This window comes from Phyllopteryx taeniolatus, chromosome 1 (genome assembly GCF_024500385.1).
Source record: "Phyllopteryx taeniolatus isolate TA_2022b chromosome 1, UOR_Ptae_1.2, whole genome shotgun sequence".
Classification (NCBI taxonomy): Eukaryota; Metazoa; Chordata; class Actinopteri; order Syngnathiformes; family Syngnathidae; genus Phyllopteryx; species Phyllopteryx taeniolatus.
Window position 1 is genome coordinate 46,297,332 of NC_084502.1, and position 17,584 is coordinate 46,314,915.

The 17,584-nt window shown below is 42.0% G+C and overlaps 2 protein-coding genes across 4 annotated transcripts; one reads left to right on the forward strand and one right to left on the reverse strand.

The window, feature by feature from the left end:
- Positions 1-689: 689 nt before the first annotated feature.
- cenpl (centromere protein L) lies at positions 690-8,504 on the forward strand. Of its 2 annotated transcripts, none has more exons than XM_061798367.1 (5): positions 690-796; positions 6,640-6,805; positions 6,879-7,133; positions 7,234-7,797; positions 7,890-8,504. In XM_061798367.1, the coding sequence occupies exons 1-5, from the start codon at positions 729-731 to the stop codon at positions 7,962-7,964; spliced, it is 1,128 nt and encodes a 375-aa protein (XP_061654351.1). In that variant the 5' UTR covers positions 690-728; the 3' UTR covers positions 7,965-8,504. The 2 variants fall into 2 exon arrangements, with proteins under 2 accessions (XP_061654351.1, XP_061654360.1); XM_061798376.1 differs by having other exon boundaries at positions 6,882-7,133.
- A 164-nt stretch (positions 8,505-8,668) lies between these two features.
- On the reverse strand, positions 8,669-17,581 carry LOC133489365 (FUN14 domain-containing protein 1). 2 transcript variants are annotated; one of them, XR_009791881.1, is made up of 6 exons: positions 17,520-17,581; positions 16,967-17,132; positions 16,467-16,542; positions 12,799-12,933; positions 12,079-12,245; positions 8,669-9,247 (listed from the first exon to the last, which is right to left on the reverse strand). XR_009791881.1 is itself a non-coding variant. In XM_061798390.1 (5 exons), exons 1-5 carry the CDS (start codon positions 17,542-17,544, stop codon positions 12,168-12,170), a joined length of 474 nt encoding a protein of 157 aa, XP_061654374.1. In that variant the 5' UTR covers positions 17,545-17,581; the 3' UTR covers positions 8,669-12,167. The 2 variants fall into 2 exon arrangements, 1 of the variants encoding a protein (XP_061654374.1); XM_061798390.1 differs by having other exon boundaries at positions 8,669-12,245; positions 12,805-12,933.
- Between the last annotated feature and the right edge of the window lie 3 nt (positions 17,582-17,584).

Here is a 17,584-nt window from a genome sequence, read left to right on the forward strand (position 1 = left end):
TTATTGCACATAGCAAAATCTGAGGGAAATAGGAAAGTAATTAAATGAAGCACAATTGTGAGTGCTCACTAAATAATCATAATAAAAAAGGAATAATGGATGGATGGATGGATGGATGGATGGATATAAAGTAAGAGAATATACATAGGCAACATCTGAGGAGAAGGTAGGTGGAAGTATCAAGAAAATTGGAATATGTAACATGTGACAACAGATAGAGGTCACTTTAAAACAGTCAAGTCATGATATTACCACAGCGATAAGTATCACTATTGCTAGTAGACAGACAGACAATCGATCCATCGCTAGAAAGAATACCACTATAGTATGAAGCATTATTAAGAAGCGAGGTCAGAGGTCGTAACAAAAAGTAAAGATGAAGCAGAACTATTAGCAATTACCTTTTTAAAAGGACTGCACGTACATAGCAATGGAAAACTTTGCAGTGAGGAAGAGGCAGAGAAAGAAAGAAATGGGAAAAAACACAACTAGCATGCAATTGGGACACACATAACTCATTTAATAGGAGAAAATTATTATTTTATTTATTGATCTGAATGATAAAAAACCTTCGGAAAAATACGGAGTACAAAGTACGGTAAGGACAAGCGGTGTTATGGTGGCTGGGTGGTTGCACATCACACTCCATATCAAAAGGTGGCGGTAGTGCAAACCAAATCTCGCTATGTGCCAAATAAACTGAAGAAGAAAGCGCGCGTAGTGTTCAAATGTGTTTTGTTTTCCGGCGCTCTTCTGGTTGGATCGGAGTGGCAGACATGGTGCCCGTGCGGAAAAGGTAGTCTTCTGTTTGCAAACATCCAGAAATGCCTCCGTTTTGTTAAAAATAATATATATATATATATATAAACCGCCATTTCCCGTGTGTACAAATCCTAGCAAGTTCTCGAATTTAGTGTTCTTGTCAAGTGTTCAGGACGGATCCGTTTACATGAGATAGATACAATACCTTTTCGTTATTCTAATGTTGTGCTTGAACAAACTGTGTTCATTTTGTAAATAATTGAAGTTGAGCTGTCCTAATACGAATGGTACTTCGTCCCGTTTGTAAGAAGTGTTATATGGTTAACCACCTTTTTCATTTTTCTTGGCGAGTTTTTTTCTAGGTAGGTGGGTCCGCGGTCTGCGTAAGATACTGTACCTGCTTGTGTCTTTTAAAAATAACAACCTTTTTTCAAATGTATTTACGGGCTGCGTCTAACCCTTCATGATTAACCAACATGTCACTGGAGATATTACATATACATTATGATCTGACATGATATCCCCTTCTTAATCAATAGGGTTTAATATGACTTCTGAAAAGGCTTTCCACAAGGTTCAGGAGTGTGTGAAGGGATTTTTTTGAACATTCTTCCAGAAGTGCATTTGAGAGGTCACACAGTGATGTTTGATGAGTTGCCTCGCTCTCAGTCTGCCCTCGAATTCATTCTATAGGTGTTCTATCGGGTTGGTGTCAGCACTGTGGAGGCCAATTAAGTTCAGCCACACCAAACTCTCTCATCCATGTCTTTATGGACCTTGCTCTGTACATTGGTGCACAGTCATGTTGGAACAGTAAGGGGCCATCCCCAAACTGTTCCCACAAAGTTGGGAGCAATGAATTGTCCCAAAGCTTTTGGTATGCTGAATCCTTCAGAGTTCCTTCCACTCGAACTAAGGAGCCAATATTTTGGACAACTCCATGCTCCCAACTTTGTGGGAACAGTTCTTCCATTTCTAACATGGCGGTGCACAAAGCAAGGTCCCAAAATATGTAGATGAGAGAGTTTGGTGTGGATGAACTTGACTGGCTCGCACAAAGTCCTGACCACAACCCAATAGAATACCTTTGGGATGATTTAGATCAGTGACTGAGAGGAAGGCCTTCTCGTCCAACATCAGTGTCTGTCCTCATAAATGTGCTTCTGGAAGAATGGTCAAATATTCCCATAAACGCACTCTTAAACCTTGTGGACAGCCTGAACAGAAGAGTGTAAAATGTTATACAGTAGCTGCAAAGGGTGGACAGACGTCATATTGAACCCTATGGATTAGGAATGGAGTGTCATTTCAGATCATATTTGAGTCAAGGTGAGCAAATACTTTTGGCAATATAGTGTGTGTATACTGCATAGATCACACACGCACAAGTGTTCTGCCTCCTCGAGAATCATTGCACAGTGCACTGCTCTTGGCTGGCGGAGAAAATTGACAATCTACAGTTAGTGGTTAATACATCTAAGCGATGTGATGGGGTCAACCGATCCAGTGTTGACCAATGCACTGCTGTAATTGGCGGGGAGGTTCCGCTTGGTCCGAGTGCTTGTCGTCACACTTTATTATCGTGTTATATTATTTTCGGAAAGTAAAAAACGGCAGGGTACATGTACCCCCTGTACCCCATAAATTATGCCTATGTATATATTATATATAAGGGCTGTACGATATTTTGTTTGAGCATCGTCATCGCGATGTACATGTGCACAATAGTGCCATTGCAGGGTCTGCTGCGTTGTTGGTATACTGTAATATACAGTGAATTCGATGTAATATTAAAAGTAACCAGCAGAGGGACCTGTTTGGACCTGCTGCATTTCCTATTTCGCTCTTTAGAATGAAATGACTAGCACGAGGTGCATAAATGGGAGCAAATGTGTTCTTTTGTAATACAGTACATAATGGTAAAAATGGATTACTATGAAAGTTATTTCTATCAGAATGCTGTAGTTACACTGTATGATCACCCTGAGATAATATGGAATTTGTTTTGTAATATCAGAATAGATATTCTGTTATTATAGACAGCCAGAGCTGCAAGGAATGCATGTGCACCATTTCAGCATCATTCCTGGGTCATTTCACCATTGTTCCTGTCATACTGTGTTGTGTTATTGTTTGCACAAAAGTCCTGTTTTTGTTTTAATTCCTCATACATACAAATGTGTGTGTGTGTGTGTGTGTGTGTGTGTGTGTGTGTGTGTATATATATATATATATATATATATATATATATATAAAATATGCGGCATGGTGAAGGACTGGTTAGCACATCTGCGTCATAGTTCTGAGGTTCAAGTCCGGCCTCGCTTGTGTGGAGTTGGCATGTTCGCCGTGTGGGTTTTCTACGGGTAGTCCGGTTTCCTCCCACATTCCAAAAAACATGTATTGTAGGTGAATTGAAGATGCTAAATTGCCCATAGGTGTGAATGTGTGCACGGATGGTTGTTTGTTTATACAACCCCAATTCCAATGAAGTTGGGACATTGTGTTAAACATAAATAAAAACAGAATACAATGATTTGCAAATCATGTCCAACCTATATTTAATTGAATACATGACAAAGACAAGATATTTAATGTTCAAACTGATAAACTTTATTGTTTTTAGCAAATAATCACTAACTTAGAATTTTATGGCTGCAACACGTTCCAAAATAGCTGGGACAGGTGGCAAAAAAGAAAGTTGAGGAAATGCTCATCAAACACCTGTTTGGAACATCCCACAGGTGAACAGGTGCCATGATTGGGTATAAAAGGAGCTTCCCTGAATTGTCATTCACAAGCAAAGATGGGGCGAGGTTCACCTCTTTGTGAACAAGTGCGTGAGAAAATAGTCGAACACTTTAAGGCAGGGGTGCCCAAACTTTTTGGCTCAGGGGCCACATTGACGTAAAACAATTGTCATACGGGCCAGCATTAATTTTACATGCTACCGACGAGGGGAATGCTTTTTTTGTATTTATTTTTATTTTACTTTGTTTTACTATGCTGTCTGCTGCTAGGTAGATCTGATAACTGCCTGACCTGGATAAATGAAGGTTAAAATAAAAAATAATTAAATGCAAAATAAAGTATTTTTATGGAATTTGACTCAAACTTTATTCATCAGAATCAACAAACTACATGTTTGCATTAATGTGAAGGGTGATACTGAGATATCGACTGCAGTAAATGGAGCAGGTCTGGCATGCGCAAGATGTCACGCAGGTGGGAGTCACTTAGTCTTGTCCTCGCGCGGCTCTTATTCATGTTCATGACTGAGAATGTCTTCTCGCACAAGTATGTCGAGCCAAACAAGCTCAACATTTTCTTAGCAAATGTACGAATCTCTTGGAACCTGTCTTTATCCAGCTGCTGGTAAAAGTTGACAAGAGGGAGTTGTTGGTACCGGCTGCGACACTTCAGTGAAAAAATATTCAGACTTCCATTTGTCCTGGAAACGGCGGCCCTCGCTATCAACTTTCCTTTTCTTACTTCCAGTTGCCATTTTAGAAATGGGCAAAAAACATATGCACAAAACGGCCCCGTGACAGTTCGGCCACAAGTTTACTGCCATCCTGTGGTGAAATATAAAATTGCGTGTGTATTTTGTACTGCCGGGCCACATATTATTGATTTTATGACAGAGGCTTAGGGCCAGTGGAAATATGAACACGGGCCGGACTTTGGGCATGTCTGGTTTAAGGACAATGTTCCTCAACGTACAATTGCAAGGAATTTAGGGATTTCATCATTTATGGTCCATAATATCATCAAAAGGTTCAGAGAATCTGGAGAAATCACTGCATGCATGCGGCAAGGCCGAAAACCAACATTGAATGCCCGTGACCTTCAATCCCTCAGGCGGCACTGCATCAAAAACCGACATCAATGTTTAAAAGATATCACCACACCTCAGGAACACTTCAGAAAACCAATGTCAGTAAATACAGTTCGGCGCTACATCCGTAAGTGCAACTGGAAACTCTACTTTGCAAAGCAAAAGCCATTTATCAAAAACACCCAGAAACCCCGCTGGCTTCCCTGGGCCCGAGCTCATCTAAGATGGACTGATGCAAGTGTTCTGTGGTCCGACGAGTCCACATTTCAAATTGTTTTTGGAAATTGTGGACGTCGTGTCCTCCGGGCCAAAGAGGAAAGGAACCATCCGGACTGTTATGGATGCAAAGTACAAAAGCCAACGTCTGTGATGGTATGGGGCTGTGTTAGTGCCAAAGGCATGGGTAACTTACACATCTGTGAAGGCACCATTAATGCTTAAAGGTACATAGAGGTTTTGGAGAAACATATGCAGCCATCCAAGTAACGTCTTTTTCATGGAGGTCACTACTTATTTCAGCAAGACAATACCAAACCACATTCTGCACGTGTTACAACAGCGTGGCTTCGTAGTAAAAGAGTGTGGGTACTCGACTGGCCTGCCTGCAGTCCAGACCTGTCTCCCATTGAAAATGTGTGACGCATTATCAAGCGTAAAATACGACAACGGAGACCTCAGACTGTTGAACAGCTGAAGCTGTACATCAAGCAAGAATGGGAAAGAATTCCACCAACAAAGCTTCAACAATTAGTGTCCTCAGTTCCCAAACGTTTATTGAATGTGATGTAACACAGTGGTAAACATGACCCTGTCCCAGCATTTTTGGAACGTGTTGCAGCCATAAAATTCTAAGTTAATGATTATTTGCTAAAAACAATAAAGTTTATCAGTTTGAACATTAAATATTTAGTCTTTGTAGTGTATTCAATTAAATATAGGTTGAACATTATTTGCAAATCATTGTATTCTGTTTTTATTTATATTTAACACAACGTCCCACCTTCATTGGAATTGGGGTTATATCTGCCCTGCAATCAGCTGGCCACCAGTTCTGGGTGTACCCCGCCTCTCGCCCAGATACAGCTGGGATAGGCTCCAGCACACCCACGGCCCAAGAGAGGATAACCGGTACAGAAAATGGAAAATGGATGGATGATTTACAGTACTTGAGGTGTCAACCTCGGCCAAAAAGTTATAATTCAAACACAAATAACAATAGATTCAATGTCCATCCATCCATTTTCTACCGCTTATCAGAGGTCGGGTCGCGGGGCAGCAGCTTTAGCAGGGACGCCCAGACTTCCCTCTCCCCAGCCACTTCATCCAGCTCTTCCGGGGGGATCCCGAGGCGTTCCCAGGCCAGCCGAAGGACGTAGTCTCTCCAGCGTGTCCTGGGTCGTCCCAGGGGTCTCCTCCCGGTGCGATGTGCCCGGAACACCTCACCAGGGAGGCGTCCGGGAGGCATCCGAATGAGATGCCCAGCCACCTCATCTGGCTCCTCTCGATGTGAAGGAGCAGCGGCTCTACTATTGAGATCCTCCCGGATGACCGAGCTTCTCACCCTCTCTCTAAGGGAGAGCCGGACACCCTGCAGAGGAAACTCATTTCGGCCGCTTGTATCCTGGATCTTGTTCTTTCGGTCACGACCCACAGCTTGTGACCATAGGTGAGGGTAGGAACGTAGATCGACCGGTAAATCGAGAGCTTCGCCTTTCGGCTTAACTCCTTCTTTACCACAACGGATCAATACAAAGTCCGCATCACTGCAGACGCTGCACCGATCCGCCTGTCAATCTCCCGTTCCATTCTTCCCTCACTCGTGAACAAGACCACAAGATACTTGAACTCCTCCACTTGGGGCAGGATCTCATCCCCGACCTGGAGATTCAATGTCAAGAATGTTTACTGCTGACCTTATTATTTGAACTTTGTTATTTAACATTTTAACTGGACGATGTTTGATGTGTTTCTAGTTTCACTGTGCATGTGAGTTTCCCTTCAAGTTCCTCAAATAAATAACTGAAATGTGTGTTTTCTAGTGTGGAGAGAACCCCCAACAGTGTTGTCCAGAGAAGTAGTAAAAGTAGGAGCTACAGACAGTCCTACCAGAGCCTGATGGCAGCTTCACGTCTATGCTTGACAAGGGCACTAACGTCACTGCGGCTCAACACAAACAGAAGAGCACCAAAGTCGGACAATATCGTTGTGAGTCATCCTAAATTGCTTCTTGCTTGATGGGAGGGATACAGATTATCATTCACTACCCCTACACTTTTAGCAGGATAAGGTCAACCCTCAGCATTTGGACTCTCTGATGAAAAGAGAATGGCAGCTGTCCTATGTCACGCCCCTCTACCGATTCCGCTACACCCAGCTGAAGAGCTACGCCAGGCAACTCTCTGCATTTCTGGCTGCAGAGAAACAACAAGGTCTGGCAGTGGAGGTGGGCGGTACACTATGCTTCAGCGTCTCCTTCTCTGTGGTTCAGGGCCTGGTTGAGACAGATGATGATGCAGAGGCCATCTTAATAGAGGTGAGCACAGGACTATAGAAAAAATGAAAATGACAGAAATGTCAATTTAAGGAAGTCTGCAAGGTTCATTTGGTTACCCTTTCCTTGTCTCTTACTACAGATCTACTCGAAGCCCTTGTTTACCAGGAAGGATGAGCAACTGAAGACAGTATGGAGTGGCTGGCTTGCATGCATCAATGGCAACCCTGACTACATTAACTCACTTCCAAAAGAGTTCATTTGTCTACCACTATTTGGCAGCAGTGGGACAGAGGCACTCACTGCTTTGGTCAAATCATGGTTCCAGAAGAACTTTGACTGCTGCTTTGGCTTGTTGGAGATCAGCCACACCAGCTTGCAGTGGTTGGTGGCATTATGGACCAACTGCCACACAGAGTCCAATGTCAAGCAACTCAAAATGATTTGGACTCTTCCAGTTAAGCCACTGCTTCATGTCACCTATGCTGTAAACCCTGTTGATGCTTGGGAGCTATGGAGCAGTGTGAGACGGGATCCACCACAAGAGGTGGAAGAACAAGACAATATTCATATAGAGGAGGTGATGAGGCTCATGAAGGGGCTCCTCAGCCAATTCTACCGACACTTCAAGGTGGATCTTTCAGCTGGGAGCCTGAGCCATGTGTCTACAGCGCTGGGCACAGCCAAATGTAGCGGAAGGATCAAGGTATCATTTGAAAAAGGATTTCCATTCAGGTTTGTCTGGCCAAAGCTAAACGAAACAGAGATGAAGAGTTAATATTTGTGCTTTTGTTTCAGATTTCCAACAGCAAATGCATGACCACAACGCTGATGATGCTGACCGAATGTGCCCTCCTCAAAATGCCCATTTAAAGAGACCATCAGGAAGTCGTGAAAATGGACAATGTTATCTAAGTCCAGTACATTTACTCTTCTTGCTCTTTTAAATCTTGGGATTGTAAAATTATTATACAGATTTTACCTGTACAAGGCATGTTTGTAAATTAATAGGATTAGATTCCACAACTACTTTTTTTTATTTTATTATTAGCCTTGTTTCACCGTGTCACCTTAGCGTATTGTTTTTCACAGTAGTCAAAAATTTGTAGAGGGGTGACCAATGAAGAACACATTCCATTTTGCTGAGCATCTGGATAAAGGTGTGGATATAGATGATACAGACAACAGTTTGAATCCTCAACAGTGGGAGAATCCACCCACCTGAATCTGTCCATTTATCATAACCACCCACCTGAATCTGTCCATCATTTATCATAACCCAAGAAGTAGCCTGCTTGCTCACAAACAAATGCCGCTCCACAAATGTTTTTGCTATAGTCATGTTTTGCTGAAGCAACAAATGTTTGTGGCATTTTGCACATTGTATATTCATATGTAGCTGTTTTTTTTAATAGCTGGCATTATAATAAAAGTTAAATGTTGTCTTTTTAAAACATTGTTCATTATCATACCTGTAGAAGACAGAGTATTGCAACATCTGTGGCTACAGTAGTTACCTCCTTCCTGTCTTTTACACAAGTACACAGTCAGTATTTACTATTATTTAATACAGACAATAAAACGCATAATATACTTTATTAATCTCAGAAAAATAATGCATTTAAAATAAGGAGCCCAATTTGTTTTTTGTCAAGCTGTCTACAATAAAAACATTGCGGCAGATCACAAATTAACATGGAACCACAGTACAATAACCTGAAACATGTTACAGCAATAGAATATGGCAAAAAAACAAAAACATTACAGATGGATGTCCTATTTCAGTGTCTAATGTGTCAATAGCTGGTGTAAATGCTGGATGAAATCAGTCACTACTAAGTCTGACTGTTTATGACATCCAGAGATGCTCATCCTGCCATTAAGCTGTAATGGGATGTTGAGGACAAGATAAAATAGATGTACTATTGGCACTCTGTGTAAGGTTTCAAATGAATAGATTCAACACAGCTGTGATTGCGCTGGTAGTGTAGTGGTAAATGCGTGCAGGCAGCGTGGTTGAGATTTCTGGCCAGTGCCCCAATACCTACCCTGGATGAGAAATACAATGGGTGGGTTGTGTCAGGAAAGAAATCTGGCGTAAAAACTGTCCAAACAAAATGATAGTGACTTGCTGTGGCAACCCCACATGGGACAAACTGAAAGTCAGAACAGAGATTAATGATTGCACTTCATGCGTTGTACACAGTACAATGTAAATTAACATTTGGCAAAGGGTCAGTGTTTACCATGCAACTGAAGCTAGACACATTTTAACATAAAAGTCTACAAATATTTGGGATTAAGACAAAAGTGAGAAGTATAATCCAGCATCTCAGCCACACACTACTAAGGAATAATGTTCAGTTTGGTAATTTTCAACCGTAAAAGAAAATATACAACGGCTGAAATAAGTATTTAACACATCACAATTTTTCTCACTAAATATACTTACAAACGTGCTATTGACCAGAAATTTTCACCAGATGTTGGGGACAACCCAAGTAATCCACACATACAAAGAAAAATAGAACAAATAAGATCAGAAATTAAATTTGGTCACTCTTTTTAAAAAGGGGGACCGGAGCGTGTGTTCCAACTACATGGGGAAAACACTCCTCAGACTCCCTGGTAAGGTCTATTCAGGGGTGCTGGAGAGGAGGGTCCATCAGTAAGTCAAATCTCAGATCCAGGAGGACCAGGGTGGTTTTCATCCTGGCCGTGGAACAGTGGACCAGCTCTACACCCTCGGCAGGGTCCTCGAGGGTGCATGGGAGTTCGCCTAACCAGTCTACATGTGTTTTGTGGACTTGGAGAAGGCGTTCGACCGTGTCCCTCGGGGAGTCCTGTGGGGGGTGCTTTGTGAGTATGGGGTTGCAAACCCACTAATACAGGCTGTCCGGTCCCTGTTCGACCACTGTCAGAGTTTGGTCCACATTGCCGGCAGTAAGTCGGACTCGTTTCTGGTGAGGGTTGGACTCCGCCAAGGCTGCCCTTTGTCACTGATTCTGTTCATAACAGGACAGAATTTCTAGGCGCAGCTGAGGCGAGGCGTAGAGGGGGTCCGGTTTGGTGGCCTCAGTATTGCATTTCTGCTTTTTGCAAATGATGTAGTTCTGTTGGCTTCATTAAGCCGTGATCTCCAACTCTCACTGGAGCGTTTTGAAGCCGAGTGTGAAGCAGCTGGGATGAGAATCGGCACCTCCAACTGAGGACCATGTCAGTTTTCCGACTGACATGGTCCTCAGTCGGAAAAGGGTGGAGGGCCCTGTCCAGGTCGAGGATGAGGTCCTGCCCCAAGTGGTGGAGTTCAAATATTTTGGGTTTTTGTTCACGAGTGAGGGAAGAATAGAACGGGAGATCGACAGGTGGTGAGGTGCAGCGTCTGCAGTGATGCGGGCTTAGTATCGGTCCGTTGTGGTAAAGAAGGAGCTAAGCCGAAAGGCGAAGCTCTCGATTTACGTTCCTACCCTCACCTATGGTCAAGAGCTCTGGGTCGTGACCGAAAGAACAAGATCCCGGATACAAGCGGCCAAAATGTATTACCTCCGCAAGGGTTAGGGTGAGAAGCTTGGTCATCTGGGAGGGGTTCAGAGTAGAGCCGCTGCTCCTCCGCATTGAGAGAAGCCAGATGAGGTGGCTCGGGCATCTGTTTAGGATGCCTCCTGTGCTTACTCCACATAAGCAGTCTTCAAATCTTGTAGGTTCTTTGGGCTTCTTTTATGGACCTTGAGTTTCAGTTCTTTCCATAGATTTTGCATTGGATTTAAGTGAGGTGAATGGCTGGGCCATTCTAGCTTTATTTTTTTTCTTTGAAACCAATTGACTTTCCTTCGTAATATATTTTGGATCATTATCCTTGTTTCATTTTCATCATCCTCATCCATGGGAACAGATTTCTGTCAGGAATGTCTCAGTACATTTGCACATTCATCCTTCCTTCAATAATGTGAAGTTTACCAGTACCATTTTCTGAAAAGCAGCCCCACACCATTATGTTCCCACCTCTGAAATTCACTGTTGGTATGGTGTTTTTATGATGTGCAGTGACAGTTCTCCTCCTAGCGTGGTGTGTATTATGGCACCCAACAATTCAATTTTGCTCTCATCTGACTAGACTATTCTACCAGTATTTAACTGGCTTGTCCAAATGTTGTTCAGCAAACTAAACAAGCTTGCACATGCTTTTTTTTCAGCAATGGGGTTTTGTGTGATGAGCGTCCATACAGGCCATGGCGGCGGAGTCGGTTACAGTTTTCCTTGTGACAACAGTACCTTTCTTCTTTTCCTTTCCTTTCTTCTCGTCTTTTTGAAGCTCTACCGGTGGTCTATGGCTCTTGGACAACTCTTCTGATTATTCTTTTCACTCATCTGTCAGAAATCTTACGAGGAGCACCTGATCGAGGCAAATTTATGGTGGTATGATTGGCTTCCCACTTATGTTATATGGCCCCAACCGTGCTAACTGGAACATTCAGAAGCTTAGATATGCACCTGTAAACAATGCCATCGTTATGTTTTGCAGCAATTACTTTGCGATGGTCTTCAGACAACTCTCTTCTCTTACCCATCATCAGATGTGTCTTAACTCACACCTTGGCAATGAGACCTTTTTGTAGGCCATCAATTAGGACTGAACCAGATGATCGTCATTTGTACTGACAAGGGGCTGGCTTGCTGTTTGATTGATAGATTTTAGGTGTTGTCTTGCCTTTCCATGCCTTTTAGCACCTCCCTTTTGTCATGTGTTCAATACTTTTTCCCTTCGTCATTTCACATTTTTACACTTAATTTAATTTCTGATCATATTTGCTCTACTTTCTTTGTATGTATGGATTACTTGGGTTGTTCCCAACATCTGGTGAAATTTTCAGGTCGATAGCACCTTCGTAAGTAAATTTAGTGAGGAAAAATGGTGACGTTAAATACTTATTTCAGCCGCTATATAACTTGCACCACAGATCACGATCCAATGGTCAAAATGACCCACCTGATCAATTCACAAGGTGGCAGAAATGTAAATAATGGAGACGAAAGTAGTCCATTCAGTGTTTGAAAGCATAGTGAGGGCAGCGTCTTTTAGGAGGCCAAACCCAGGAAAAATCCTCCAACAAAGCCACTGGACAAGACGATGTTTCTCTTTACAAAATCTGTGGCCTGTATGATGGGAAGAATGACAGACAAATCAGCACAGTGCCAATAGAAATCATAGAAAACTGAACAATTAACAGAATGCTAAACATAAAACAAAATGTGTGTTTGATTGATTTTTCTCTGTTGCAACATTTTTAAGGAACATGCATTTTGTGGTATGACCACTACAACTCACATCTTCACTACCAATGCAAAAAAGCTCATCTACCTTTATTAATCTTATGTTCAGCACTGAGTCGAGATTCCGCCTGTGAAAGTTGGATCGGAGGCTTACATTTTTTTAAGCCCCTCTCTTTCCCCCCCGCCCCCCCCAAAAAAGACTGGTTTTATTTTCAATTAAAACTCTTCACACACAAAAGTTGGAAAAACTGACTAAGCTATCTTGCTCTTGTTTTCCAATAACAAAAACAGGGCATTTAAACAAGGGAGAGTGTGGTGCATTGAATCACATTCAAGTGGGACTGTATCTAAACTACTGTATTCTAATCTAAAGAAAAATAAGACTAGAAATGTTATAACAGGGACAAGCATTAGAATAAAGCTTTTCTCCAGATACCTTTACCTCCTCAATGCATGTGTTTAGCTCAGGGGCTGCTTTGTTTGCTTTCTGCTTTAGGTGTTTCTTTGCTTTGTTTACATCCTTCTCCACCTTCTTCCAGTCCACCTGCACGTATCCACTATGATTGGCAATCTGTGTAAGTAATGTGCACAAACTTTAGAAACCATTCCACTTTTTCCAGCTGTATAATGTAACACATAATTCAAGTGGTGACTTTGCATTAGGGGCGGGCTTGTGCCCCTCCCCAACAAGCTGTTTTTTAATTTTTATTTTTATATATATTAAATGTTCACTCGACAACAAATTCAGTCGTGGGCAAGGAAGATGGCAGAGTGAGTTGGCAGTTTCAAGGTATTGGGCCACTGAGCAATTTGGTGCGATGCTCAAGGACACATCAACAGTGGTGAGGAAACAGATTTGCACGTCTCCAACACCAGTGTACAGTGGGATTTAATCTGCAGTCCTTCCAGTTCAAAACCAAGTCCTTGTGGACTGAGCTACTGACAATTCTTTAATATGAAATAGAAAGTAGTAACTATCCATCCATTTTCTGAGCAGCTTCTCCTCACTAGGGTCGCGGGCGTGCTGGAGCCTATCCCAGATATCATCGGGCAGGAGGCGGGGTACACCCTGAACTGGTTGCCAGCCAATCGCAGGGCACATACAAACAAACAACCATTCACACCTACGGGCAATTTAGAGTTGTCAATTAACCTACCATGCATGTTTTTGGGATGTGGGAGGAAACCGGAGTGCCCGGAGAAAACCCACGCAGGCAGAGAAGATGCAAACTCCACACAGGCGGGGCTGGGGATGGAACCCTGTCCTCAGAACTGAGAGACAGACGCTCCAACCAGCCGCTCACCGTGCCGCCAAGTAGTAACCAAATTTTTAAATTGAATTGAATTGAAAAATCATAATCATAAGTAGCCAGGGAAATTCTGATCTAACTTTGGAGTGTCTACTATTCAATTTAAATACAATCCCACGCCTTGTTTTCTTTCCTTATTCCAACCTCTCATGTGTGCTGATATTAAAGTTATGCTGCTGTTAGTCATTTTAAGTACAGCATTTATGAAATTGTTGTTATGCTTTGCTTTTATTTGACCATGTTTCCATTATGTCTTTTAACATGAGATAAAATAAATGACCTGTTTAGTCACTGATTGTAGCAGACAAACTTCATATTCACAGTAAAATATTTTGTAGATATAACTTGAGTCACTCTCATTTTTTATTTCATACAAAGCTACAGTATGCCAAGACTACATCATGCATGGTCCCGTGCTACCAATGTAAGAGTTTGTGTAGAGCCCTGTGTATGATTTTATTTACATTTCTATTATTGGTCACTGATGGTGTAACGATGCACTCGCCTGACTTTGGTGCGGGCAGCGTGGGTTCAGTTCCCACTCAGTGACGGTGCAAATGCTTGTCCCGTGTATATATGTGCCCTGCGACTGACTGGCGACCAGTTCAGGGTGTAGTCCACCTTTCGCCCGAAGTCATCTGTGATAGGCTCCGGCGCCCCACGACCCTAACCAGGATAGACGGTGTTGAAAATGGATGGATTATATTATTGTTTTTATTTATGCATTTACTTATTAAAATAAGTGATTGTATTTCTTCATTGAAATGTTTAATTTATTATAAGTTATGAAGTAAGTGTAGTGATTGGTAGATGAAGCGTTGTGGCACATTGGGCAAACTGTGTCGGTACTGTGTTCCTGTGTTGCTGATTATAAACACCTGCTGGATCTTAAATCATTGCAGGCAACCTATGCAATATTATTCAGGTTATTGAATGTTATATTGTCTTAATCTAAGTTTAAAATATCTTTGGTATCTTTAAAATATACAGTCAACAAAAATTGTGAACGTGTCATACAGTGAAAATCAGAGTGAAAGTGTTGTCATTGTGAAAGTGTTGCCTATGTAGTTGTGTTTGAGGCAGAAAGTTTTTATAAAATAATCCATCCATCCATCCATTTTCTGTACCGCTTCTCCTCACTAGGGTCGCGTTCCCAAGTATCTTTGGGCGAGAGGCGGGGTACACCCTGAACTGGTTGCCAATCGCAGGACACATATAAACAAACAACCATTCGCACTCACATTCACACCTACGGGCAATTTACAGTCTTCAATTAACCTACCACGCATGTTGCGGGGATGTGGGAGGAAACCAGAGTGCCCGGAGAAAACCCACCCAGGCACTGGGAGAACATGCAACCACCACACAAGCGACGAACTGTGAGGCAGATGTGCTAACCAGTCGCCCACCGTGCTTGCCTAAAAAAATAATATTTTTCATATTTAAAAAAAAAATTTTTTTTCAGTGTTTTCGCATTCAGGCAATTTCTCCAGCTTCGGAGGACACTCTCTCTCACAAGGCACTGATGGGGCTTGTGTGCCTAACAACTGTAGAGACTGCTGAAAGAAGTTTATATATATTTACATTAAATATTAAATTAATTAATTTTTCAAGTACTTATTTAAACATTTTCTACACAAACCTTTCAAAACATGATGGCTCATAATACAATCCAGCACTACCTGGTTCAACGCAAACTTCCAGGAAGCTTTATGTTAAAAAAAAATAAAATAATTATTATATTAATAAAGCGACCACGAGGAAGTTGTAAAATATCTGTACACCTGTGTTTATTCTAAGTGTATTTGTGACTTATTTTCTGCGCGAGGAGGTGCGTTTATTTACTGTACTTAGGAAGTTCATTTGACCAAATGCGACATTTAACCTTCAGAAAATAAAATAAATCATTTAAACTATAGGTACTTCGAAATAAATGTTAATTCTGATGGATCAAACGGAAACTGAGACGAACACGATGAAACAAGGAAATGAAAACATACCTTCTTTGCCAATACTATTGGGGGGATATAAAACCAAAATGGTCCCACATGGGGGAAAACTGTCATTTTCTTTTGGGCTCTGTATCACATTGGCATGAAGGGAAGAATTGTGCTTCAAAAGAGCCGTGATTATTTTGGTAGAGATGCATTCCGTTGACAGATGCGCTTCATTATAAACAGAGTGCAGTGACAGGTACGAGCGATACAACAGCTGCATCGGTCACGTGCCTTTTTTAAATTGATACACGCACCGGCACGGGGTTTCGTCTTATGAACTTGGCACACGCGCCGACGCATTGGTGTTGCCGGCGCCTTGACAAAGTAAGTGTTTGTTTAAACTTTATAATTAACAAGAGTAAATAAACATTATTTAAGTTTACACGCACTTTATAAAATGTGACGTGACATATGACATTGTGTTTATATGGCATCAAAAATAAATATTGCAAAATTGTCAAACTTTACTCTTAATTATTAGTGTACTTAAATTGACTAAGTCTTGAAATGAAATGAAATAAAAAAATAGTGAAAAAATAATGAAATAAACACATATCATATGAGAGTACCGTATACACTTGTCCTTTTTGGTATCATACATAAAGTGGTTGGTGTGCCACCATGTTTTCATATAAATAAAAAACACCCCGACACTTCTATAGACAACTCATACATGCTGCTAAGTAGAGGAGACCAGCTGAGAACTGTGGTGTGAATCTAGCACTTTCAATGACACTGGATATTATTGAATGTCCGTAGAAATATTAGTGAGGCCACCTACAAGCTGTGTGTCTTGCCTGTAAAAGGAGGAACCCTCCACCAACAGCAGTGGCCGCTACCTTCCCAACTCTCTGGAAGACATAACCGGCACACCTGCAGACATTGAGTGGGCGACAGACAAATGATGAGCGGCAATTTGGACTCTTATAGGTTCTGATTCTTATTCTGAACTCATGGGCCTGTTGATTGGCAGTTGTGACATGAGCAAAATATGAAAGAACAAAGGAACTGTAATACCCTTGGGATGACACAGTCGCTTAGGCATTTTAGTCGCTTTATTCTCACGAGCGGGAAAATAATGGGCATTCATACAAGAGCTGCTATCGGCCACAACTCACACACAAGCACTCTGCACAGAGACTCTCCCACCCGAGCCAACATTGAAGCTTAAATGTCCCTTTTCTCTTTGGTTTGAAATGTTCTTATATTCGTTCATCTCTTGCTGATGTCACAACCGCCAATTAAAAGGCTCACTCTCAAGAGTTCAAATACCACAGTACTATTTCAATACGTTTACCATCCAGTGAGCCCTCCCATCATGAGCTGGGTTGCCACGGAGTACTTCTCGGCTATTGGGCCCGAGTTGTTACCAAATACCCGGCTCCACCACTGATGCCGCCGAGCATATTCTGTCAGATCCACCACCTCGTACACCTCCTCTTCACTCTCTGGCTCTTCCCGGCCTGTTGAGAGGAATTCAAAAACGATCACATTCACAGACACAAATTCAAAGGCATGTTGACCTGGATTCTTTGTCACACTGCTTCTTACGGAATGTCCAGTAGCAGTGAAAGACTCCGCTGTTAACCGACAAGTATGAATTTTTTTTTCTGACCCCGCAAACAGCTGTTCAAATGCGTTTGGCTAGTCGAAAGGGAGATTTTAGCCCATTGTGAAATACAGCCCATCATAATAATGGGGCGCCAGTATTAGCAAGCCATCGCCAAATGGCTACCGCAAATATCTGAATGACAATTTTGGAGTAGGTCGCAGTTTTGTGTATGCATATTTAAAATGACATTCTATTTAAAACAACCCCCTTGGTAATTCAAATCCAAATCCTTCCGAACCTTCTCTGATGTCCACGCTCGCCATTTTGGAGGGGCTGGAGAATTTCACAGGATGTTGACAATCT